Here is a 26,904-nt window from a genome sequence, read left to right as displayed (position 1 = left end):
TTGGCAGCAACACCTGGTCCAAGCAAACGCTGCATGCGCAGCATCACCGGAGCCGTTCCCCCTGCACAGCCTGGATGCTCCAGCAGATAACAGCAGCTGTTCAGGAGCAAGCATGTAGCCATATGTTGTTGCTAACAAGCATTTACTGAAGCTGGTTTCTTCCCGTGATTCCCAAGTGTCTGATTAATGCACAGCTCCTCCAAGCGATTTTTAGATTTTTTTTTTCACCCTCCCCTTGCAAATCTATTTCTTCTTTTTTGTTGTTGTTGTTGTTGTTGTTGCTGTTCTGGCATTATAAGCAAACCAGAATGTGAGCATCAAATGGGGTTAAAAGCCACAAGAGCTGAAACAAAAGAAGTTACAGGTGTATTTAAATAGCTAAAAAGTAATTCACACAATTTTCATTTGGGGATTTTTTTTTTGTGCTCAAAACCACAGAGTTTATGGGCTGACCCTGCCAGGGTCCTGTCGGCTCCAAGCACAGAGGAGCTGCTCAACAATCAACCACCTGCCCTGGGAGGGGGATTGGTATTTCTTTGTTCCCAAGTCACATTTCTGGACTCTGCCTGCAGATCTGGACCCCTGCCCAAGCACCTGATGCTGTGTAGTCCTTCTCTGAAGTCTAAAGGAAGGAAAATAACCTGTGGCTGGAAGAACTTGGGAAGTTTTACTGGGATTGCAGCAGGGTGTACAGTCCATGAGCCTGAATCCGTGGTGCCCAGGCTTGGGAGGCTTGACATAGACCTTTATTTCCCACAGTGTTCCCAGTTAAAACAGACTGGGAAGAAATCAAGCAGCCTGACCTGGGTCCCTGGGCTGTACCAGCATCTCATCCTCTTGGGAAAGGTTTTTCCAGGGACTGTCCCGAGAGCTAAGCAGAGAGGAGGGAGCGGTGCTGGTGGGAACATCCCTCCCATGGTTAACCTTATCTCAGTGAGCTCTGGGAAAGCACAGCACGCTGGTAGGTAGCAGAGAGTGCCCAAAGGTGATTCATCCCACCCCTGGGAGGTCCAGCGTAGGTGGGGTGAATCACCCTCTACCAGAACCTGCCTCCCTCCAGAGCCAGGATGGCTTCAGAGGCAGGCTGGAAATCATGTTGCAGGTTGCAGGACAACACGTAGGTGTCTCAACAGGCTCAGGGCACCTGTTTACTTCACCTCCAAATGGCTGAACAATGTGGGATGAGTCCCACTGTTCCTAGCGGGAGCTTATCTTCCAGGCTTTTGCACCTCATTCAAAAACAGCAAAGGAACTCTGCAATTTCTGTGCGACCATGTGAATTAGAGGGCTCATGTTTGTGTCAGTTGTGTTTAGATAATCATAGAATCATCAGAAGATTTGAGTTGGAAGGGACCTTTCTTTAAGAGTTACCCAGTCCCACCTCCTGCCATGGGCGGGACACCTTCCACTATCCCAGGTTGCTTCAAGCCCCGTCCAACCTGGCCTTGGACACTGCCAAGAATCCAGGGGCAGTCACCATCTCTTTGGGCAACTTGTTTCAGTGTTTTGCCACCCTCATTGTAAAAAACTTTGTCCTTCTATCTGGACTGTATCTCCTTTGTTTCAGTTTAAAACATCTCCTCTTGTTTTATGACAATAGGCCCTGCTAAAATCTTTGCCCCATCTTTTTTCTAAAATGCCTTGAGGCCCTGGCAGGGGCTCTGAGGTGTCCCTGGAGCCTTCTCTTGTGCAGCTCAACAGCCCCAGCTGTGCCAGGCTGGCTCCAGAGCAGAGGGGCTCCAGCCCTGGCAGCAGCTCCGTGGCCTCCTCTGCGCTGGCTGCAGCAGCTCCAGCTCCTTGTGCTGCTGGAGCCAGGGCTGGGGCAGCTCTGCAGGTGGGCTCTCACTTGAGCCCAGGGGCACAGGGGCAGGATCCCCCCTGCCCTGCTGCCCACGCTGCAGCCAGGCTGTAGAAGCCAGGGTGGGATGAACCAGAAGCCACCACACCATGAGCTGGGACAGAGCTCGTGTCCCTCCAGCCGAGGTTTGGTGCTCATTACACCCGCCCTGGTTGGGAAACGGGAGCAGATCCCCAGGAAGGCACCTTCACACTCAGCTGGGCTCCCACGTGGATACCTGTGGCCTGGACTCACCACACAACACCAAAACGGGAAGAAACAAGAGTTTTCTCAAATCATCCCTCTACACCCCAAAAGATGATCACTGCCAGCGCTCAGCTCCCTCCAGCCCTGTCCAACCCAGCGCCAACGTGGGAAAATCAACCTTAACTCCATAATTGTCATCAGCATCAGCCCCTTGGGCTGGAGGCCATACCAGCTCAATCTTTAATTAACAAGTGATTATTCTGGCTTTCCAAAAGGTGTCAGGCAAACATCCACAGAGCTGAGGCCACACGGGTGGCTGCGCTGGCAGCTCAGCAACCGCAGCGGCTTTGCCTTCTCACCATGGCCACAGGCAAGAGAATCAAGTCCTGCTAATAATTTAAAAGCATCAATTAATACAGTTTAATAAATACATAAAATGATCTAGTCTCTTTTTTTTTTCCATCAGCTTTTTAGCATCAATCAAAGTTAAGGGTGATTGTCCCATGAGTAACTAAGGCAAATTTGCTTGTGTATGTGTGTGTTCCTCTCTACTTTTTTGTTTTGATTTTTTTCCATTGTTTTGTACATAAAGCAATCACATAAAAATAGTTATAAATAGAAAAATTGCAAAGGTTTATCCCCACTTAGACATATAGGAAAAAAAAAAAAGAACCCAACCAACCTAACAAACAAACCAAGACAGAAAAAACACCTTGCTTCAAGTCCTTGCAGATCATACAGTACTCAGCATCTTTGGATATTTTACAATGACTCCAAATCGTAGACAAAAAAACACCTGAAGGAACCAATCATCTGCAAAACGTCGCTTGTTTAAGAAGTTGATGTGGATTAAAAAGAAAAACTTTGATGCAGTTTTAAGAAGATTTCTTTTTCTTCTTACTTTCTTTTTTTTTTTCTCTCCATTGACTTTTGTTGCATGTGGAGTCTTTAAGGATTTCTTTTGGGAGGAGGAAGCCAAGTTTTGGGCAGTTCCTTGGGACCATTCTGCTATGGGTGGTCTCAGAGCAGAAGTCCCTCAACCCTCCTGAGGGCTGTGGAACCCTTGACTTCCCTGTGTCCCCTTCCTTGCCTCTGGTGGGCAGATTCTCATCCAGCCACCTCGTCACTGATGGAAAAACCAAAAACCTCATGAACCCGCGCTCCTCGCATTCCCTTCGGTTTTGCTGACGTTGAAAGGTCATAGTAAAAAGAGAAATAAAAAGCCCCAGTTTGTAACATTTACATTTCCGAGTGCTGGTTTTGTGTAAAACAACCACTGCAACCCACCTCAGCCAGGGGTGGAAGTGGGATCCCACCATGTCTGCCTCCTACGGCTCGTCCAGGAGGAGCCATCAGACGCGGATGGCCACCAAAAGCCTTTATCCTTCAGAGCAGCTCATGGATTTGGGGCTGAAGGAGGTGGACAGGGTGATTCCAGCCAACTGGCCACTTTTTGTGCCCTGAAAGAATTACCAGATGGGGTCTGCAGGGATGCTGGGGCGTCATCCCAAACCTGTTGGCCCGCATGGGTGACCTTCAACTTGGAGTACCCTATCATGTATCACCACCTTCTCTTTTGAAACAACTACAGTGAAGAAACAGCATTTCTACTTGCTGTCAAGTAGATGATATCACCATCAAGACTCCAGTAGTGAACTTCTTTTCCACAAAGATCCCTTGAGACAAACAGCAGGGATATGTGGACACCCGAATTTTTCCCACCAACACTGCAGATTTGGGGACACGTGAGTGTGTTGTAAACTTTTCTCATCACTATCACATAAGAATTTGAGGGAATTAAGGACAGAACCCCAGACATTTCAGAATGGTCAGCGGCAGCGAATTCTGACTCTTTGGTTTGAAACGACTTTTTCATTTCAAAATTCCCACTGGTTCATTTTTTCAAAGCAAGGGTTTAATAAAAGCTCAGTATCGAAATATTACTGATTCTTCCAAAACTTTTCCTTCACCTTTTCAAGCAACTGAAGTTAAAATACTCAAAATAGGCTTTGGTTCTCCTTTTGAAACTTTGAAATAGCTAAAGAACCAAAATAAGTAAAATCCCCCTTTTCCACCCAGCTTTGCGCTAGGTGTTCAATCTCCATTTTTTTTTTTTTTTTTTTTTTTTTTTTTTTTTTTATGTTTTTAATGTTTTTAAGGTCCCAACTCATGCTGCAGGTCAGGGCTTTCACCAGCCCTGTAAATCTGATATACTGCTGAGAAAGGCAGTGGCCAGTATCCTCCCTCTCTCCCTCTCCCAGTAAGGCTGCTAGACCTCCCCCTTATCCCTTGTAGAATAAACATTGTTGCCAGACATGGGAATTAATTAAGAAGAAAAGAAAATAAAACCAGAAAGAAAACACAAAAGTCCTTTTGACCAAAAGGGCCAAGGAATGCAACATAACAAACCCAAGTCTGGACGGCTTGTCAGTATCCAGCGAGCTCCATGCGCGGGAAAATGGGGAACATTTCCCACAGAAAAGCCATCTCATGGTGATGGCCGAGCCCTGGACTAAGGCAAGTGACATTTCTGGGGGTGTTGAAGAGAGCAGCAGTCCTGGCCTGGCCTTCCCAGATGGAGCCATGAGTGGAGGGATGGGACAGGGAGTGCCTGACGGCCCCAAAGCCAAGTGCGGAGTCTAAAGTGCCGGTGGCCACGGGGCACCGCACCTGCCCATGCCCTGCTCGCCCCAGGGACGGCCTCGTGCCCCAAGCCCCAGGGCAGTGAGAGGACAGAGAGCTTCTCGGGAGCCTGATGATGCAGAAGGGCGGGTGGGAGCCCAGGGGAGCGGGCTGCCTTGTTGGGATGGGAGCAGTTGCATGGTGGGACCGGGCGCGGGTTTAGTTGCTGGCCTCTGAGATGGGAGCCACGTGGCCAAGCCCCGCCAAGCCACTGAAGCCTGTGCTCCAAGGGTCGGGGAGAGGGAAGAAGGGCTGGGCAGCGAGGTTTTCATTGTGGCCCAGGGCGAAGGCGAAGATGCCCGCGTTCCTCTCCATGTCCATCTGGGCCCGCCTGAAGAGCTTCATCTGCGTTTCTTCAATCTGGCTCTCCAGCTCCTGCAGGCTGAAGGGCGCCTTGGCCCCGCTCAGGAAGTGCTTGGGGCTGGGCCCGGGAAGGCACATGGCCGTGCTGCCGAGGTGGCTGCTCATCTCCTCCAGCGTGGGCGGCATCACGAAGCCGCTCTCCACGGGCGGGCCCCCGGGGGCGAAGAGCAGGCCGGCCGCCCGCCACGCCGCCGGCTTGCGGCCGCGCCGGGGCCGCGCGATGCGGCAGCTCTGGCGCTTGATGTGGCGGTGCAGGTGGTCGGAGCGGGTGAAGCTCTTGTAGCAGAACTCGCACTGGTAGGGCCGGATGCCCGTGTGGATGCGCATGTGGTTCTTCAGGTCGTAGTTGTGCACGAACTTGGCGTTGCAGTGGATGCACAGGTAAGGCCGCTCGCCCGTGTGCTTCCGCATGTGGATTTTGAGCTTGTCCTGCCTGCAAAAGAAAAGGTGCTTGGTCAGGCGGTGTGGGCTGGAAGGGTTGGGATTGCTCTTTTTGGGACTGGCTCCCCGGCTGGGATCAGGGTGATGGGAAGGTGGGGAGCTCATCCTGGGGCCTCTCCCAATGTATGGATGGTCTTGCAGGGTGATGTTTGCGTTTGCCTCCTCTTTCCTGGGCACTAAAACATCATACAAACAGAGCCCTCCACGTCAGGAGTTTGCAGCCCATCCCAGAGAGTTCAAAACAGCTTAAATTGGAGGGGAAAAAAAAATCCCTGTAATAAACTCAAAAAACACAGAATCATTAACGCTGGAGAAGACCTAAGATCATCAAGTCCAACCACACCGCCAGTGAAGGCCACCACTAACCCATGTCCCCAAGTGCCACATCCAGATGGCTTTTAAATGCCTCCAGGGATGGAGATTCCACTACTGCCATGGGCAGCTGTGCCAGGGCTGGACAGCCCTTTCAGGAAGACATTTTTCCTGATTTTCCAAGCTCAGCTTTCTCTGGCACAACTTGAGGCCGCTCCCTCTTGTTCTGTCCCTTGTTCCCTGCGAGAAGAGCCTGACCCCCACTAGGCTACATCCTCCTTCCACACATTTGTAAAGAGCAAGATTCTAAATACGGGAATACATCTATATATAACTATATCTGGGATTATTACATAAATACAGCTCTGTTCCGGCCTGCAAATAACGAAATCAGCCGGGATTCGAGAGCCTGGAAATGCAGGACAATACTGCTTAAATTCAGTCCCTCTTGGAGCCGATTTTCCTCTCCTTTTATTCTTGCACTGACCACATGGTGTCTCAGGAGCCTTCTTTTAGAGCAGGAGCAGCACACGGGGTGATGCTGCCAGAGGTGCAGCACCCAGGCACTCTGCCCTTCCCTGCCAGGGTCTCCAAGGCCAGCACACATCCAACCTCCCACATAGTTTGGAGAAGTTTTTCAAGTCCAGCCATGGAAAAGTGTAATATCCACCCCAATAGCACTTATTTACAAATATTTATATATGTATTTTTTAAGGGGAACATCTAAAAGCGAGAATGCTTTCCCATACGGGCAATCCAATCACTGCTTTTTCCCCCCCAAAAAATAAATGTTTCCTTCTGCAGCCAAAAACCAAAAAAAACCCAAAATCACAGTTTAAGAGAATGATTATAAAAAAGTGAAGCTGCTTATGGCCCAGCTGAGCTGAACACTGCTTCCTGGATTGCACCAGTGGTGTTCAAGTAAAGAGCAAAGTGGGAAAATTCATATTGCTTTCCAAAATTATTTCAGTATGAACCCTCCAACACGCTACTATTGAGGCTAATAATATGTAGAACCTGTGGAGTAATTTCATTATTAGATATAAAATATATATTATATATTACAGATATGTCAAAAATACTATACGGTGTATTTTAATATAAACAGTAAAGAATATATAATTCATTATTGTTTTAAAATATAATTATATTATAAATTACATAATGTTAATATGTATTATGATGATTTAATTTATATAACATAAAAACCAGACAAAAATCTGTTTCTTCTGCCAGGTCAAGCCCTGAACACTTGCAAGGTGCTGCCTCTGAACTAGTTTTTGCCACCCAGCCCATATTGAAACAGTTTTTGGTGACATGCCCAGCAGCACAGAGGTGTTGGCCACACCATGAGGAATGCAGCTCTGGGCTGGGCATCCCGGCACACCAGTCCCTCAGGATCAAAGATGCAAAGGAGTATCCCTAGCAGGAGAGTGACTTCTTCACCAGAGGATGCTGTATTGCTCTTGGGACACTGATCCCAGCCTGGCCCTGCACCTACAGATTTTTTAGGGAGACGTGAAAAAAAGGCATCTCTCAGTCCCTGTGCCAAGCTCAGGGCAACTTCCCACTGTGGCACTTTTCAAGCTGGTGCTAGCCCGAGGTTTTCACAAAGGTGCATTTTCTCTGGAAGGGCTGGAGCCAGTGCTCAGCAACAGACAAAGCAGCAGCAGGGAAATTTCACCCCGAATGGCGAAGTCGCGCGCGGATGAGCGCGGGGGCTCGTGCTGCAAAGGAGGGGGGGAGTGTTAATAAAAAGCAGAGCTGCCGACCCCACCTATAATTTAATTTAAACCTCTGTAGGTAATGTTTAACCTAGCAGGATCGCTTTTCCTAATAAACACGCTGCGTGCCAGGACTGCATAATGTACACACAGGCAAAGCTCTTTTCAGGCTATTACCCATCTCCGGCAGCAGACGGGGAGAAACCCAATCCTCCCTGCCCTGGCAGCATCTCCAGGGAATGCAAGGGAGGTTTGTGGAGCTGCTCAGAGGCTGGGGTGGGGGGGGTGAGGTGCTCTGTTTTGAAGCACCCCAGGGGGATGTGCCATGGGGAACACGGGGTTTGTGAGCTGGGAGCTGGGCTGGAGGCTCGCTCCGACGGAGATCCGCACTCTGTGTGTGAATAACCTTAATGCAATTGCATTAGGAGAGCGATTAGGGCTCTGTGAGCTGTCACAACACAAATAATAGGAACAAATAATGTTAACCTTTCCAGCTGGAACAGTATCTCCTTGAGCACTCTGGGGTGGTCTTGGTGGAAAAGCTGAAATATTTGCAGCTTTCTCTGGAGTTCTAGCAGGGTGGAACAGCAGACTAGAAGCTGAGCAGCCTTTGTTTAAGGAAAAAATAATTAATGAGCCATTAAATGAAGTCCTGCTTCCTGTGATCAGATGTCCGTGGGCAGCAGGAGTGGCAGGTCCAGGTGCACGTAGGGTTCTTGCTGAGGGATAAGAGATCCCACTGATGTGGAGGGGAAGGATCTGCTGGGGAGGCTGGGGCACTCCTCACCCAGGAAAATAAATCTTCATTTCCCCAGCAGATTTTCACCTCCACAGTGCCTTACATGCAGAAGTAATGCAAAGGACTGATTCATACTGAAATTCCATTTGGGAACCTCTGCTTCCTTGCACCCTCTCTCCCAGGGGACCCCAGAAGGGACCACCTGAGCTTGCATCTCCCCAGTGAAGGCACTGTGGGTGCAAGTCCAATGCTTTCAGAAGCATGGGATTTTCCCCCCCTCCCCCGAGAGCAAAACACATAATGCGAGTGGCAGCACTCCGGAAATCCCAGTAGAATTATCTTTCTGCATCTCAATCACTCCACTTTGCTTAAAACTACACCTTTTCCTCAAAGAGAGCTCTCACACACCAGAGTAATGATGAAAACAGCTAAGAAAACCCCACCCCAAACAAAGCCAATTAGCTGCACGCTATTCAAAATCCTTCCAAACACATTTAAAAACAAATCAATATTTTAAGACATCTGCTTTGCTCAGGGTGCTAAAGAAGGAAAAGACCCTCTAGGACCCAGCTCTGCACAGAGTGACCCACAAGACCAGTTTTCATCAGTGGTGTTGGGAGACTGCACTGTTGGGCAAGTCTCAGTTTTTTTGATTTTTTTCCCCTTGGATGAAGTCCCTCTACCCCTGTGCCCTGTGTTTAGAAGCTGCTGAGCACATGGGGGATGTTGAAAATACCAGGTTTAGTCCTGTATTAGTAATGAGTCATGCTAGGCCAGCTCTGCGTGGAGTTTTCAACCTCCACCATGCTGATATAACCCATCTGGATTAGGCGTCGTGCCTCAGTTTCCCCAAACTAAGTGAACAATGCTGCCCTTGCCTGTAAAGGACTTTGGGAGCCCTCTGGGAGGGCTCAGCTCTATATTCCTGTTACAGGGCAGATGTCAGTGATGGATCTAGGCAGGCTATTCCCTCATCCAAAAATTAGCACCTGCAGCAGCACACACAAGAGAGCGACAGGGACCACAGGATGGGGCTGGCCAGGCTGTCCCTCCAGTCCGAGAGGCCACCACACCCACAGAGACAACAGTGCTAACCTGGGGATGCAGCACCAGCAGGAGCCAGATCCAAATTCCTGCAGGCAAGAATTATCACCATGCAGTGGCCTTTCCCCTGCAAATACCAGGGTGAGCTGGCTCACGCTGCACATGCCCGCCCGAGGCACGATGCTCCCCGCATTATAATATGGTGTCTGCTGTGTTAATGGAGGGGAGCATGGAAATTTATTTTCAGGTCAAATTCTCATCATCTGCATATCTTCCATTCGAATATTATCATAGGGACAGGAGAAGAAAAGACAGGCTGAATGCAGGAGCACCCCAGGTGTCCGGCCATTGTCAGGAGCTCGCCTCTGCCTACTGCGCAGATTATTTTCCTCTGGTTTTCTCACCCCAGCTTAATAGGGCTCTCTCTCTCTCACATGCAGCCAGGAGCTGAAATACCATGCTCTTGTCAGAAAGCTTTATTATTATGGTAAAGATTGTTCTCATTAGATATTAATTACACTCAGCAAGAGCAGGTCCAGGAATCTATTTGTCTCCGCTCACCGATTAAATTTGCCCAGCTTTGCAGAGCACGGTTTCAGGCTGGAACATTTGATTTGCACAGCTAAATACAACTTGGCAAGAGAAGTTGCAGCTGTCCCATCTCTGGAAGTGTCCCAGGCTAGGTTGGACAGTGATGGGAGCAACCTGGGATAGTGGATGGTGTCCCCGGCCATGGCAGGGGGTGGAACTGGATGAACTCTAAAGCCATTTCCAACCCAAACCATCCCATGATTCTGTGAGTCCAGCTGTTCCCCCAGCACTGCCAAGTCCACCAAATCACGTCCCCAGGTGTCACACCTACACATCTTTTAAATCCCTTCAGGGATGGGGGCTCCTTCACTGCCCTGGACAGGCTGTTACAGTGCCTTGCATGAAGAAATTGTTCCTAATATCCAATCTAAACCTCCCCTGGTGATTCTTAAGGACATTTCCCCTTATCCTGTCATTTGTTACTTTGGGGAAGAGACCGAGACCCCAACTGCACTACTAAGACATGATAATTAGGGCCACTCCAGCCCCAGAAAGCCCAGAGAGCCCAGATACTGTCACGTCCAAATGTGTGCAACTTGGTTGTGGTCTATACTGATGCCAAAAAGTGCAAACCCAAACTAATTACATCCTGTGGCTAAATGGCCCTCCCAACTCAGTGCATCTCTCAGCACATTAGAGATGAAGCGTCCTTGGCTGTTTGACCATCTGTTTTCCAGCTCACTCTGGTCCCACTGTGGTGAACTATGGTGGGGTTGAAAATATCCTGTTACTTATTTAAGCTTTTGTCCAGCGAGGGGATGGATCCAGTGAGCTGTGGATGTCATCCACAACCCACAAAAATCAGTAGGTTCTTTTTCTTCCTCCACCCTCCCTTCCTCCCCTTTAATTTTTTTTTTCTAAAGGGACAGAGATCATGCCCTGCTTTCCTCCCTACTTTTATTCTGGGACAAAAACTCTGGTGAGTTTTCTCTGATGAGCAGCAGAGAAATCAGTCATGGGTTATGATGTGGCCCCTCCAGCCACCACCCCACTCCCCACACATGTCAGAGGTGACCAACACACACCTGGTAAAGCGAACCTCACAGATATTGCACATATAGGGCTTCTCCCCCGTGTGGGTCCTCATGTGCCTGGGCAGCTTGCCAGCCCCCATGATGACTTTGTTACAGATGGGACACTGCTGGGATGCCTTGGGCTTTATTTTCCTCTCTTCCTCCAGAGGCCATGGGGGAAAAACTCCTCCAAACTGGGTAGCACTTAAGAAATTGAGATAAGCGCTGTAGTCAGTCTCTGCCTTAATATGCCCTAAGGGAGCTGCTGGGGTGTTGGCAAACATGTCCTTGAAGAAGTCATTAGGGAAAGGAGGCGGAGGCAGGTCTTCCTTCTCCTCCTCTTCCTTGATCTTCCTCTTTTTGATCACCAGATCCAAGGGGCCGTTGTCTACCTGTGGCTCCTCCAGCTGGGAGAAGGAGTTAAAGTCACCATTCCACAGGTGGGGGAAGAAGCTGGGGGCGAAAGGAGACAGAGCTGGCCTCCGTTCTGGGATGTTTGCCTTAGGGTACAAGTTTTCACTCAGCAAGGACTCTATGGAGAAGTCTCGTATCATGCCCAAGTGTCCAGAGGAGTTACTGGCTGGGAAGTGATTTGGAAAATCTTTAGGTGCTTCTGTATAAGCTTCTTCGGTGAGATCGGACTCAGAAGGGCTTTGGTGGCAGCTTACTTCTTGTACATCAGCTAGGTTCTCCTGGTTGACAAAATCTTCCACTTCCTCCTCTTCCTCTTCCTCCTCGTCTTCATCTTCGTCTTCATCGTCGTCGTCATCCTCTTTGTCATCTTCCTCCTCGGCCTCCCTGTCGGGCTCCATGATTTCAAGGCAGACGTTGATGATGCTCTGGATCTCCAGCATCTTGGCGGCGCTGAGGATGTGCTTGACGTTTGAGGTGGTGATGGTGAGGGTTGAGGTGTAGGCGAACTCGAGGATGGCAGAAAGTGCTTCAGGCTTGACAAAGTCAATCTCGTAAACATAGGGCTGGTCTGTTAAAGTGCCGGTAGTGAAGAGTTTTTTGAAGTACTTGCTGCAGGCAGCCAGGACGGAGCGGTGGGTGCGGTACTCCTGGTCCTGCACGATGAGGATGACATCGCACAGGAGCCCGTCGTGCCGCTGCTCGTTCAGGCCGCACAGCACCTCGCTGCTGTGGTTCGGGAATGGGATCCCGATAAGATCTTCAATGCCATTGGCCATATTCTCATTTAGTGCCCTAGGACAAAGCACCAACAGCAGAGCGTTAGCAGGGCATTGCCAACTGATAATGCCAAAAGGATGCTGCCTTCTCCCGAGTCCTTCCCTCCTCTACCTCACCTGCTGTCACCTCCTGCCTGCATGTCTCAGTGCATCTCCAGGCCACCTTCAGCTCCTTCCAGATCCTCTGCTTCCCTCCCCATCTCCTCATCTCCTTCTCAATTCCCACCCTGTTCACCTTTTCACAATCACCACAAGCTCCCTCTTCTCTCTCACACCCCTCCCCCAGGAACCTTGTGCAATGACTCCCTACCCACCACATTTCTTCTGAGTCCTCCTGGAGCCAGCATTGTTCCAGGCACACGTTGGATTTGCCCTGCCAGGAGCTGTGTGGGGAAAGTGTGATGCTGTATTGCTTCACACTGCCAAGAGGCAGCACCTACTCTGCTTGAATGAGATGAGTCAGGGAGTGCCCATCTCATCTACGTGATTGTTCCTGGGGCTGGTACAACTGGACATCCCAGAGAGGAGGGTCACAGCTTCCTGCTGCAGCAGGAGAGTGATCCTCATGGATCTCCAGTTCTACTTCATGCCTGGAAGCTATGACATGTCACCTCACATGGGGACATGCCACGTAGGAATGTCCTCCTGAGGGATCTGGGAATGGGGAGGAAAGCAAGGATTTGTGTCACAGTGTGTACCTAAACATTCAGAGGAAGACAACCAGGTAGCAAGGACCTGGCCAGACACAGAGTGTTGTTTACTATCTCTTCCCATGAGCTGAGCTCTCTCCATTCCCAATCCTGCTTGGACTTGTCAGCATGGTATCAAAATGCCCTGTGCATCTGGCAGACCGCTTCCCCTGCTAGAGCAGCTTTAGCTTCAAAGGAAAACTCGGAAGTAAAAAGCCCACACCCAAGAGGAAAACCTGATTCTTTTTTTATTTTTTTTTTGCCATTTTTTAATCTGTAAGATGTTTCCTCTTTCACATGGCTCCAGTAGCCCTTCCACATGAGAAATCCCAGGAAAGGAAAGCGATTTCCTCCAGCAGGCGACGAATACATTAATCCCCTCACAGACAGAATACATCAAACAGACAGAATAACTTTGAATACACTAACCCTTGGAAACCCCCAGGACACAGAGCATGTGTTCATGCAGTGTCACCTCTACCAGCCCTGGCCCTGCTGCAGGTAGACACTTGGTTCACAGCCAAGGCACAGAGCAGTTAATCTCCAGGAGAACTCAGGGCACGTGAAAGCAAAACTGCAGCCCCACTCCATCCCTTCTGCAAGGCTGACACCATCAGGCAGGTTCCCCAATTGCACACCATGCCACATCTGCAGCTCTCCTGGGATCCACTGCCATGTCCTGGCTATCCTTCCCTGCTCAGTTTCTGGCTCTGCTGATTCCAAACCTCCTTCCAAGCCACCAGTGGGGACCTGGTTTTCTTCAGCTGGCTCCTGCCCTCCCAGCTGCCTCGGGGATGGAAAGAGTCTGGTCTGATGGAGGCTGTCCATGAAAACCTGTGCTTCACCTTGGCCAGCAACCCTTGGGAAGCCTGGGAGGCCTGTAGAGGGGATCAGACTCAGCAGGAAACATTCCCGTGGGAAAAGGAACGCTGTCTCCCTTTTCCTCCCTCCCCAGGGAGACCTTGTAGGTATCTCCCCCACACCTAGCCAGCACTGCCAAAAGCGGGTGTGTGGGAGGCAGAGAGTGAAGGTCTTGGAGGATGTTGCAACCTGCAGGGAGGTGATGGACCACAGGTCTGCAGGGAGCCACAGGGATGGGGGACAGTGTCCAGCTGCCCATGCTCAGGGAAGCCTCACAGGGATGGGGGACAGTGTCCAGCTGTCCATGCTCAGGGAACCTCACAGGGATGGGGGACAGTGTCCAGCTGCCCATGCTCAGGGAAGCCTCACAGGGATGGGGGACAGTGTCCAGCTGCCCATGCTCAGGGAACCTCACAGGGGCTGGAGGGCAGCCCCAGCCACGGGAGCCCTCTCCAGCCAGCTCCCCTAGCCTGGAGCTGGGCAGAGGAACCAGGAATCACACCCAGCTCCGGCCATTTTCAGCGGAGGGAGGATGCTCCAGCCCCTCATCCCATGGTGTGCCCATTACCTCCACGCTAATTACGTCTGTTGTCTGAAACAAATTGATTCATTACAGTGTGCTGTGCTTAACCATGTTAACCAGCAACGCTCCTCTGCGATCCCGACCAGCTCTGTATCAAATCCTCCTTGAAAATCGCCAATAAGTGACAGTAAATCTAATACCTTCTCCAAGTGGAGTGTAAGATAATAAATAACCTCTGAGCCAGGGAGGAAAAGACAGCTTCCTTTCTAGGGCTTTGTATCCCAAATAATAAGCGTGAGCAATTAAATTTCTATTGCTGTTTTTATCATCTACTCGTTTATTTTTGTTTGGAAGGAGCCTGAGTGTTAAAGGAGCTTCCTGCATGAAGGAATGTGTCTTTCTATTTTCATTTTTCACTGCCAGATCACCCTAAGTGCCAAAAATCAGAACAGCAGAATATCAGACTACCCTGAGAAACATTTTTATAGAGGGTTTTTTCTGGACATTAAGCTTCATTCTCCCTAATTAGTGGGTTATTTGCTCGACAGCAAGAAAAATTAGAATTGGGAGATTAGGGGGTGATTATATACATAGTTACATATGATTTATATGTATAAAATATATTTTTAAAATTACGGGGTTTTGGTGGAAACGAGCTATTTTTCCTTTCTTATCCCTCCCTGGTCCTCCTGAGATGTGGTTCTGTTAACTGCAGCATTTAGGCAAGCCGATAACTTTACAGGATGCTGGCAAAATTGAAGGTGATTCATGTCATTTAAACCGGGGGTGAGGGGGGGAGAGGGAGAGAAACAGCCCATTCATTTGCATGCATTTGCATTTTTTAAACTCTCGGGGTGGTTTGACAGCTCTGGAGCTCAGTGAGCTTGAGAAATGACCTTATGGTTCCCATGCCCCCGGGGAGGTTGATGGCCAGAGGCTGGAAGTGTGCTGAGGCTGACGTTTTCCTTCCTTCCCCTCCCTCCTCTCCCTCCTCCTGCACTCCCCCCTTCCCATCCCCAAGCCAAGGGTGGGGTCCTCAATAATAACAGGCTTAAAAATAGCATCTGATGGTGACAAATGTCACCAGTGCATGCACACACACACACACACACACACACACACACACACACACACACAAATGCTGAGCAGGCGACACAGAGTTAAACAGCAAAATCCCATTTTATAATAGAAAATTACAGCATTGTTAAAATAAACTGGAGGGAGATGGTGGAAAGGGTGGAGGGCACCTAAAATAAATGTATTCTGCAGATGACGTTGTGAAACATTGCATTTATGGTCATGCTTAAAACTCATTCATTACTTTCTTGCCAGGAAAAGCCCCACTTATAAAAAAATGGTGGTGGGATACTGGACTGCTTCCCCCAACATTCTGCCAACAGATTTAGACACCTGAAGCTGCAACAGGAAAAAAAAGAGGGGTTCGGGGAGCTAAGATTTGTCCTCTTTTTGTGTGAAAAACGCCAAATACAAGCCAGGGACTACATTATCATAAACCACCTGCAACGTGCACTCCCTGGGTTACCCAAAGCTCATCCAGACACTCTGCTGCTCAAAACCTCTTTTTTTTTTTTTTTCTTTAATAATCTTTTTTTTCTCCAACCTCCTTCACTGTAATACTGAAGGATCTCAGCATCTCCAAACCTGCAATGTAAAACTGAAATACCAGAGAGAGGCGAAATGCTGATTTTAGCACCGTGGTAAGTAAAAACCAGAAGTACACTCAATAGATTATAAAGACATATGCACAGAAAACAGATAAAGCAAACTGGTGTTGCCTCTGCTTGTTTGTAGGGGTGGAAGTGGAGCACTGGCACAGCTCGGAGCAGCCCTGGAAAGATGTGCCAGCCCTGGGGAGGGACAGGATCCTGCCCCCGGGTCTCAGTGTTGCTCAATGGCAGGAGCAAGAGACCTGTGACCTGTGAGGGCTCCTCACCAGCACTTCCCTTTCCCATCTCCTTCCTCAGCCCCGGTGACAACGCCCTGGAAAGCCGAGCCCTTGGAGGAGATAAAGGCTGCCAGGGGGAGCCCAGGCTTGTGCGAGGTGTGGCTGCTGGTTCAGGGCTGTGTCAGGGATGGGGGATGTCCCCTTATACCATCCACGGGGACAGCGCTTCACACTCTGAGTCTTGGCTGGGAGATGGCAATTTTGGCTTTTAATTGCTTGTTGGCATGCAACATAATTGCAGCGTTTCAATATTTTAATACTCTAATATTTTAATATATTAATATTCTGGTACATTAATATTTTATTATTTGTATATTTTAGATATTTATAATTTTGCATTAATATTGTATATGTTCATATTTTTTTGTGTTTTTATTTTATATTTTTGTTATTTGCATTGAGATTTTCTGAGCATCTCCCTTTAAAATGCGCATTGCTTGGCCTTCTGTTTGCTGTGATTTTCCCTCAGGTAAGTGCTGGCTCCTGACTGTGTTTCTTTTTTCTGTGCCTCCAGTGAATCTCTGTGGGACTGCCCCCCCAAGATATGGGGGTGCCCCAGGGCAAGCAGGGGATGCAAAGCAGCTGCCCCCCCATGCCAGGCTCATTCTGCATTCAGCACAGTGGAGGAAGGAGCCTCAGGCTCTGGCTGATCTCTGCCTGCTCCTGGTGTCAAAATGTCCTTTTTCCAGGCAAAACAAGGTGCCTCCAGTTCCTCCCTTCACCCAGCCTGTGTGTGTAGAGGGATTCAGGGTGCAAGGCCAGGGTCAAGGCTGGGGGTTGAACATCCCTGACCACTGCTCCCCCATCCCAGCCAGCTGCTGGCCCCCGCTACCTGAGCATCCCTCGGTCCTCGCTGACACAAAACCCCTGGAGGAATTCCAGCTTTACCCCTGAAGCATGAGACCACCCAGCAGAGCATCCCAGAGGTGTCAGAACCAGGCTTTGGGGTGCTGAGCATGCCAGGCCACCCCAGGCTGCTGACCCTGTCAGGAGAGGGAGTCAGAGACCCACAGAATGAATCTCAGAATGGTTTGGGTTGGAAAGGGACTTAAAGCTCATCTCTTTCCACCCCCTGCCATGGTCAAGGACATCTTCCACTGTCCCAGGCTGCTCCAAGCCCTGTCCAGCCTGACCTGGGACACTTCCAAGGACGGGAGAGTCAGGAGGAGATCTCAACACCTTTCCTCACTCTGATTTATTTTCTAGCACCACCTCCCCAGCCCAGGGCACTCAGCACCCTGAGGCTCAGATGCTTTGGCTCTGCTGCTCTGCTACCTGCACCTCTTTCCCAATCCCTGCTCCAGGCTGCAGGAGCGGAGGCAGCAGCCAGGGTGGGCTGGCTGCTCTCCCTCTGCATCCACCCATGGATGTGCAGACCTGCCTGCTACATCCATCAGCCCATAAATGTATGTGGGTTATTTTTTTCTTTCCCCCCAAGTTTTATTTGTGTCTCTTCATAATGAGGCAATTAAGATGTGCATGTGAGATCACCGTAATCTGTCAAAATATTACAGCTTCTTTCACTGGGGTATGCTGGCCAGTGATTGATCACTCCTGCTCCTGTTACTTGGTGGAAAAACACTGGCGCAGGTTGCCCAGAGAGGCTGTGGCTGCCCCTGGATCCCTGGAAGTGCCCAGGACAAGGCTGGACAGGGCTTGGAGCAACCTGAGATACTGGAAGGTGTTCTTGCCCATGGCATGGGGCTTGGACACAGCAGTCACTTCAAACCCAAACCAAACTCTGATTCTATTTTGGTGGAATAGGGATGCTGAGGCTCTGTTCCTGCATCCACAACCTTGAGCAAGTCCCTTGTGCAAATGTCCCTGAGCAAAGCCACCCACACTGACACCCCATGCACAGCCAGCCCCACAGGGACAACACCACTGCCTTGGCCAAGCACTTCACTCCAACTGGGAACACCAAGAAAGACTTGGGATCCCCAAATGCCTATTTGAAGGCAAGCAGAGAGGTGGGATTACCTTTTTATTTGAAAAAGAAGGAAGGTGTAAAACCTAAAAAAGGTGAATGTTGCCTTTATATTTATTCCTTACTATGGGGGCACACCTCCCCTCTGAACATCTTGTCTCCAGAAGAACATGTTATTAAACCACCCACCCCAGCAGCAAGCGTTTCTGCCCTCCAGCAGGAAGGTGGGGCAGAGAGCTCCCTGCCCTTCAATCACTTCCCTGGGATGCCTGGAACGACGAGGAAAATGTGGCGACATCGGACCGCTGCCTCCCTCGCAGGGAAATCGCTGGAATTCTGAGGGACACCACCCCTCTGCAGACCCAGAGGTGGTTCTGAGGGACACCACCCCTCTGCAGACCCAAATTGGTTCTGTGTGAGGGAAATCACCACAGTTCTGAGGGATACCAGCCCTCTGCAGACCCAAGGGTGGTTCTGGGGGAGGGAAATCACCATGGTTCCTAGACACACCACCCCTCTGCAGACCCAAATTGGTTCTGTGTGAGGGAAATCACTACAGTTCTGGAGGATACCAGCCTTCTGCCGATCCAAAGATGGTTCTGGGGGAGGGAAATCACCAGGGTTCTGAGGGACACCACCCCTCTACAGACCCAAAGGTGGTTCTGTGCAAGGGAAATCATCACAGTCCTGAGGGATACCAGCCCTCTGCAGACCCAAAGATTGTTCTGAGGGACACCACCCCTCTGCAGACCCAAAGGTGGCTCTGTGTGAGGGAACCACCTCACAGCAACACCAGCAGGGTTTTACCGCTCCAGGAACTGCGACCAGTCTGGGAGACACGGGGTTGAGCTGGGAACATTTGGGGTGTTCAGCTTTCAATTGAGCTCATCCACACAGAAATGAGGATAACGCCAAAACCCCATGGATTTTGCTAGGATCTGGACAGAGCAGAAGAGGGAAGATGGTTCCAAAGCGACGCTTTGGCGAGGAAGGATGCACAGAAGGTGGCATTCTCCTCGCTGGCAGCACGGATGGGGAGGCAGCCCCGGGGGTGGGTGCAGAGGTGGCATCACCCCGCAGGTCTCCTGGCAAGGGAACAGCTGTGCAAAGGGAACAGCTCAGCACAGTCTGAAGGGATGCTCTGTGGGACACCAGGGGAAAGGGCAAGCAGAGTCCCTGGGATGCTGACACAGATGGAGACCTCCCTCTGGTGCCAGAGGAGAGGGGTGGCCAAGGAGCCCAGCGCTCCACAGGATGTGTGAGATGGAAAAGACCCAGAAGTCGAGCGTGGTCTGATCACATAATTAAAGTGGTTAGGCTTCAGGGAGTGAAATCACAGGGGTGACCTTCACCCTGCTATTTCTTCATTACTTACTGGACTTGTCAGAATTCATACTAATCTCTGAACAAAATCCTTGGGCATACAAGGATTCATCCTTACCAACATCTGGCTGGCAAGTTGAGCCTATGTGAACTATTTATATTTGCACATACTATATAAAACTGACCTTTTTTCCAGCTGGAACTACCAGTTTCCTATAAGCAGGCCACAAAAAAAACCATATTCACTGAAGTCCCATCAGGGAGTCCAAAACAAAAGGTGCTTTAGAAATACCTTCAGAGTTTCCAGTGATCCCAGCAACAACCCTTTATCTTCCCAGTTTCCAAAATCCATGCAGGAGTTTATCCAGCCAAGCAGATCTGGGGCACATCAGTACTGGAGATCTGCTGGAATCTCTGGTACAACATCACTTGGGAAGCTCCACGGGGATTATTTGCTTAGGAAGGTGCCACTCATTTGCTCACCAGGATGTGGAGGCCAAAGCAGCTCCTGTGTGAATCCATCCTTTGTGAATCCATCCCAGGGAATTTTTAAACCCTCTTTACACACCTCAGCAAATGTGCACCTTTGAACAAATCCATCCCTGCAGGCTGACTCCAGCGACCCAGAGCCTACAAATGAAGTACTCTGCACTTCATCATTTGTTTGCATACAGATATGATCTGGCAAAATTGCAAATTATGAATCAAATCACCCCTCAGCCTGCTGAACAGTTGGGTGCTGCTGCTCCATGACCACCAGGACCTGACCCTGGTCCATATAAAACTCGACCTTCTGTCCTCAGTTTCTCTCTGGGGAGGAACCTGTGGCTGACGTTGAGCTCTTGGGTGGCACAGGGTGATGAACAGGTTGAGCTCATGGCAGGGTGTTGGAACTACTTGATCTTTAAGATCCTTCCCAACCCAAAACCAACTTGGTGATCACATCACCAAGTCCCATGCCCCTCCCATTTCCTTGGAACCAGTTCTCAGGCCCAGATAAACACCAACACCAGCCCTGTCAGGGCCAGAATAGAATTCAGTGCCTGCTGTAATTGAAGGGCCATGTTTTCACTTTGGTTTCCTTTTCCCAGCTTCCTTAAATTGCCCACACTGCCCAGTTTCAGAATTTATATAAAGCTCCAAAATCAGGAGCTCCAGGTCACTTCTGGGTGGCAGCTTGATGAAGTCTGCATGCTGCATGACAAATGCCATCTGATCTGCTGAGCAGGCCTTGGCAAAGGGGCATCCTGGTGATAAATGGTCAAATAAATATAAATAATTAGTGGAGCTACATCAAAGGCACCACCTGGCTCCAGATGGTGTTTTGAGGGCTTCATCCACACACAGAGCAGGGGCAAATTAATTAACCACAGCATCTAGGCAGGTACCAGAGAGAAGACTTTACAGAGTGGTCACACAGTGACCACAGTCTTTTCTTGTCCCCCCATTCAAGCATTTCTTTGGAGGTCTGGAGCTTGGGGGGATGGTGCTCTGGGCATCAGCTTCCTACTGCTCCTCTCTGCTGAGGCTCCAGAAGGTGCTGCACGGCTGAAGATGCTCAAGATCCTTTTTTTTTTTCCTTGAAACCCATTTTCTTGAAACCCTGGAAACCCTGTCTACACAGCTCTGTGTGGCCTTGATGGTCTCCTGTCCATGTTTAATACGACGTTGCTGATACAGGCAATGATGCTGGGTGAGTGTCTCCCCCCCACCCAAATCTATATGCACACACTCAAAACACGTGTGGGAAGGGGGAATATGTTAAGTGAAACAAGAGGGTTTCCAGACATCCTCTGCAACCACCCCACTCTCATGGAAACTCATTCACACCTCAAGTGACACGCTACCCCTCCCACACCACCAAAATGAGGAAAAGAAAGAGAAAGCAAGAGGAAAATCCCCACCAGAGATATGCCCATGCAGGGTACGGCTGAACATCTGGCTGCTGGTCTCCCCAGCAGCTCTGACATGAGACAGATGAAGGTCCATGAGGTATGTGACATTGTGGGTGGCATTTCTGCCCATGTGTGTGCACCCACTCTCCTCTAACACCTTCCCATTGTGCCCAGACCCTGCTACAGGGAGTGACATAGGAGACATATATAGGATACATCCCTATTAACACACAGCATTGCAATCCAATGAGCACATCAGTGGTAGGTACCTCCTTCCAGCATGGCCTTAAAAATAGCCAAAAAAGCCATTTCCTCCCATTCTGAACTCTCCTGAGAAAACACGCCAGCCCCTTCACTCTCTCTCGTCCTGTTCTTCTTCAGAGCCAGAAAAAGGAAAAGAAATTGTAATAAAAAAAGGGCTCCTATTAAACGGCCCGCACACACTGGGTGGGTTTGCTTCCTGACAAAAAAACAAAAAGAAAAATTAAAAAAAAAAAACCAACAAAAAAAAGAAAGAAAAAAAAAAAAAAAAGAAAAACCAACCAACCAACCACAGCGGAAAAATGTGCCCAGCTTAACCATGGAAAACTGGCTTGGCTGGCGTCCCTCCGGAGTGGACAGGATTGCAAGGGACTTGGACTCGGATCCGGGTGAGGCTGTCACCAGCCTGCTCATGAAAACACAGCTCCAAAATAAATACATTTTTTGAGGGCTCTGAAAAAGCAGAGCACGAAGGATGGGGATCCAGCTTCCCCTCCTCTTCTCCCCCCACCCACCTCGCCCCCAGAGAGAAAGCCACCGATGATGGGAGGACTTTGGGAACAAAAATAAAAGGGTCAGAGCGCTCGCACATTAAATCAGAAGCAGATGTGTGCCTGCTCGCCAGCCTGAGTCACCGCGGGAGGGTGGGGAAGGGGGGGTTATCGCTATTTTGGTGCTGGGTGTGGGGTACAGAAAACAATGTGAGGAGAAGGCGGTGCAGTGTTTGAGCAGGCTTAATATCGGCTTGGGAGCAGGTACAGGCAGGCTCCAGCAGCGGAGGGGTGGGAAGCTCAGCTCGGCAGTGGCATTGGCAGCAGCTGCGCCCCATCCCCTGCCCGGGCAGGATTGCTCCTCCAGACCCTGCCCAGGCTCCCTGGCAGCATCACTGGGCATCCCCAGTGGCACACACCCCTTTCTGGGGGGGTTTCTTGCTGATCTGAATTCAGTCCCCCAGCATCAACCTCCAGGAGGAGCACCCAATCATCCCCATGTGCTGGCCAAGATGCTGCCAAGCCTGAGGTATCTCCAGACTCACAGCAAGGCAGAGGCAGGAGCTTTGTCCTCTCTCTCAGGAGGACAACCTCAGCAGCTCAGCACCTCTCTAAAGCCCTGCCTGGTTTGGGCTAAGCCCTGTAACACGAGCTCAGCTTCTCCTTTCAACTCCCACTGTGCCCTGCGCTGCTGACACCGTGTTGCCGTTCATTAGGCTCATAAATCCCACAGGTATTTAGGAGAAAGGTATCTCAAATTGGTCTATTTAACTCTGGCATAACTCAAAATATTCTATTCCTGCTCGGCTCTCATGAGAGCCCTTGCAGCCTCATTGGTTTGTAATTGCCATTTCAGTCCTGGAGCTCTAAACACACGAGCTCCCGTGCTATGGCTAGGCTGGAAGAGTTCCCACATAGACATGAGGTGGATTTTGGACAGGTGTGTTCATGGAAGGTGCCTGTGCAGAGCATCTCATCCTGCAATGGCAATCCATCTTGCAAAGACACAGCCCCTCCAGCACCACCACCCCATCACCTGAACCATGGGCAGAATGATAGTCCTGGGCTTGTGTGGTGGTGTCACAGTCAAACCCAACACAGGATGAAAATTCAGGACCCTGGCTCAGAGAAGAGACCAAACAGACACAGATGTTACCTGTGAGTGTCTCCCCTGAGTCACCTACAGGCCCTATCCCATCAGAGAGGGGAGTTAGAGTGGGTGAATATTGCATCTCTCCATCCTTTGCTGCCCCAAAGAGCAGCTTCACAAGATGCTCCATCCATGGAAACAAGAGGTGATGGCTTTAAACAGAAAGAGTGGAGATTCAGACTGGCTAGGAGGAAGAAACTCTTATGATGAGGGGTGTAAAAAATGGGCACAGGTTGCCCAGAGAAGCTGTGGCTGCCCCATCCCTGGAAACATTCAAGTCCAGACTGGACGGGACTTGGAGCGACTCAGTTTAGTGGAAGCTGTCCTTGCCCAGAGCAGGGGGCTGGAATGGGATGACCTTCAAAAGTCACTTCTAGCCCAAGCCATCTGATGATTCTGTGGTCCCATGACCATTTTTTCTGCAAGCCAACATTGTCCTGACCACACTGAAGCCCCAGTGAGATGCATCACATCCCTAACTCTTAAGCTGGGCATTTCTGGTTGAAATACTGCCAGGTTTCAGCACAGGATGGTCAGGGAAAGGGGATGAGACTTTCATCCGGACTTTTTATATGTAAACCAGCCATCTAATGAGCTCTCTGAAGACCACAGGTAATATATGGGCATAACCTTATAGCATGGCCCAAGCACCAAATATCCAGAGGTAACTCCCTGTCTTCCAGGGATGATTTAATCCAGCTCTCAGAGTTACAGAGCAATTTAACTGAAGATCTGGGGTCAGATTCAGATTTCATTTGTATCTTAGCTCCATCTGTGTGCCAAGTCCCTGGTTTCTCTGCCAAGCTGGTTGCAAGCTAAACAGCAGCTGAGTCCTCAGCTCAGCCCTCAGCTTCTGCAAAGCCTCACCCGCCTGAGCAATCCGTGCGATCCGGCCGGGCCCACCCATGCCCAGCTTGGTAAATATAGTCAAAGCTGGTGGAGAACCAACAGAAAAAAAACACATTTGAACTCTCCCTGGAAGAAGGAAAAGAAAAATATCCACTGCTTAGATGTTTCTCTCAAACACATGGAAAAAAAATAATACTGAAAATCAGTGGGATTAACTTTTTTAACCGACGCTTCTGCAAGCAAGAAGGGGGTCTGTGGGATCAGGTCCCTCAGCAGGCAAGTCCTGTGTCCCAGCTGACTCTTTGCACATGCCAGCTCACAGTCTGATCTGATTTAAACCAGCTGAGTTGTAAATGAGGCTTATAATGGAATTGGCAAATGACCCTTCAATACAGCATCACAAACCAACAGCACTCAAAAATAATCAGGGGTCGAGTCAGGACTCAGCTCTCGGCCAAGGGTGAGTGCAAGATCTGGGATGCATCGTGCCACAGGCTACCAAACACCCCAAGCAAGCAGGGAGAACTCCCAGCCTCTCCCCTCTTTAGAGGGGTGCCTCTTCCAAAACAACAACAAAACAAAAAACAAAACAGGGAAAAGGAGGAGAAAAGGCAGCCCTGACATGTAGAGAGAGACAGTCTCGCCTGTTTGTGTTGGCCTATGCTGAACTCCAGGCAGTTTCCAACTGGAACCCAGAAATGCTGATGGTGTTTGGAGTCTGTCTGCATCCCTCCCATGACGTGAAGAGGCATTCAGGATGATGGGCTAGGATGTTGGTATTTTTTTTTCCCCTAACAACTATATTTACTGTTACATTTTGAACTCCCCATGCTGTCATTACAATGTCAGATGAAATTACATGTGTGATAACCATAACATTGACACATGCACAAGTTCACAGAGGCTTTACAAGGAAACAGCTTCAAGGGAAGAGGGAAGCTGCTCACATGCCTCAGCTCAAAGGGGATGTCCAAAGGAGTCATTGAATTACAGGGCACTGCCTACAGCCTCAACTTGGCCTTGCTGGAACTGAATTACATTTTTGAGGGGCTTTTCTGGGTAAAATGTATTCTTATTTATCCTGGGGTAATTTTGGATTGACTCCCAGGATTTAACTGATGTTGTTCTGGATGTGCACCAGCACAAAGAGGATCAGGACATTACAGTGGTCTGCAGGACAGATGGAGTAGAGTGATCTGAATTTCATTGGGATTCTGTGCTGGAGCCACCATGGAGGTCACAAATCCTAGAATGGTTTGGAGGAACCTTAAAGCTCATCCAGTTCCAAGCCCCTGCCATGGGCAGGGACACCTTCCCCTAGACCAGGCTGCTCCAGGCCCCATCCAACATGATCTGGAACTCTTCCAGGGAAGGGATATGGGAGTGCAGAATGAAGATAGCTACACCACTGAAAAACCATCTTTTATCAAGGCACATGATCCCCTTTCACACATTTGCCCCTACAGAGCACTTCAAGACTGAGGGGAGATGCTCTCTTCTGATCCAGGATGTGCTAGAGCCATGAGAAAGGAACCCCAGCTTCTCATCCACTTCTAGGCCAGAGGTAACTGCTCCACAAGGCTCAGCCTTTAAGGTGTTAAGAAAATCCAAATTTCTGCTAAGGAAAAAGCAGCAATCAGATTTCTTCCAACCTGCTATGGGCAGCTGGGTGAAGAGAACTTGGCCGGTGCTCCTGGAGTATGGATCCAGCAGCAAACTCCAGAAGAGAGGCTTATCTTCCAGTGGCACAGCTGGGTGCATAAGGCAACATCTGTACAGCTCTGACTGCATCTGCTCAGGGGGAAATGGTACAAGTCTGACTAGGCTGGTCCAGTTAAAGTGCTAAACTTCCAGAGAAAATGTTAGAGATCAAACTTGCAGTGCATTGTGACATACTGAGACAGACTGAGAGAGCTGGGGATCTTTGGCCTGGACAAGAGGAGGCTCCAGGGACACCTCAGAGCCCCTGCCAGGGCCTCCAGGGGCTCCAGCAGAGCTGCACAGGGACTGGGGACAAGGCCTGCAGGGACAGCACCCAGGCAATGGCTCCCACTGCCAGAGGGCAGGCACAGATTTTGGGCTCTTGGCAATTAGGAATTGCTGGCTGGGAGGGTGGGCAGGCCCTGGCCCAGGGTGCCCAGAGCAGCTGTGGCTGCCCCTGGATCCCTGGCAGTGCCCAAGGCCGGGCTGGACAGGGCTTGGAGCAGCCTGGGACAGTGGAAGGTGTCCCTGCTCATGGCAGGGGGTGGAATCAGATCACCTTTAATGGCATTTCCCACCCAAATTCTTCAGTGATATCCACACCTCTGGATGTTTTGGCTCTCAGCTCTTACACAGATTATTTTATGGAGCAGCTGCCTTGCTCTCTTACACCAAAAAAAGAGAAAAAAGAGGGAAAAAAAAAAAAGCAGATGTTTAACACAACAGCAACACACCAAGGGCTTGTGGGGTGGAAAAGGGCACTGCACGTGCATGGGGAGCACATGGCTGCTTCTTTGTACTCTTCCCAGGGTGCAGGTTTGATTCACCTCCTGAGCAAAGGAATGGAGGATGCTCTGGGTGTGTGTTTATTGTTGGGCAATGTTCTGAAGAGCAACAGCGCACATGTGGAACCACTCACACTATCCTAGGACCTACTTTTTGTCCTGGGTGGGAAAATATCAGCGTTTCACCCCACTTGGCCTGCCATCTCACTGTCCGTGCTTTGCATCTCCCTCCACAGCACAAATACGACAGCCTCTGGTTAAATATATTGCAGTGATGATTCTCTAGGACAGAAAAACTCGTCAGGTAAGGGGCTACAATAAAACCAGACACTTGGAAGCA

At 49.8% G+C, this 26,904-nt stretch overlaps 1 protein-coding gene across 1 annotated transcript in view; it reads right to left on the bottom strand.

Annotated features, from left to right (window-relative positions):
* Positions 1-4,557: 4,557 nt before the first annotated feature.
* ZBTB7C (zinc finger and BTB domain containing 7C) overlaps positions 4,558-26,904 on the bottom strand; it is a 90,068-nt gene continuing 67,721 nt past the window's right edge. The window contains exons 3-4 of the mRNA XM_036403310.1: positions 10,966-12,159; positions 4,558-5,522 (exon numbers count right to left, since the gene is read on the bottom strand). Coding sequence (XP_036259203.1) covers positions 4,886-5,522; positions 10,966-12,159 — 1,831 coding nt within the window. The 3' untranslated portion in view covers positions 4,558-4,885. The remainder of the gene's footprint in view (positions 5,523-10,965; positions 12,160-26,904) is intronic.

Source organism: Molothrus ater, chromosome Z, assembly GCF_012460135.2.
Source record: "Molothrus ater isolate BHLD 08-10-18 breed brown headed cowbird chromosome Z, BPBGC_Mater_1.1, whole genome shotgun sequence".
NCBI classification, from domain to species: Eukaryota; Metazoa; Chordata; class Aves; order Passeriformes; family Icteridae; genus Molothrus; species Molothrus ater.
Note: the sequence above shows the minus strand (reverse complement) of the source record. Positions and strands in the feature narration are given on the sequence as shown.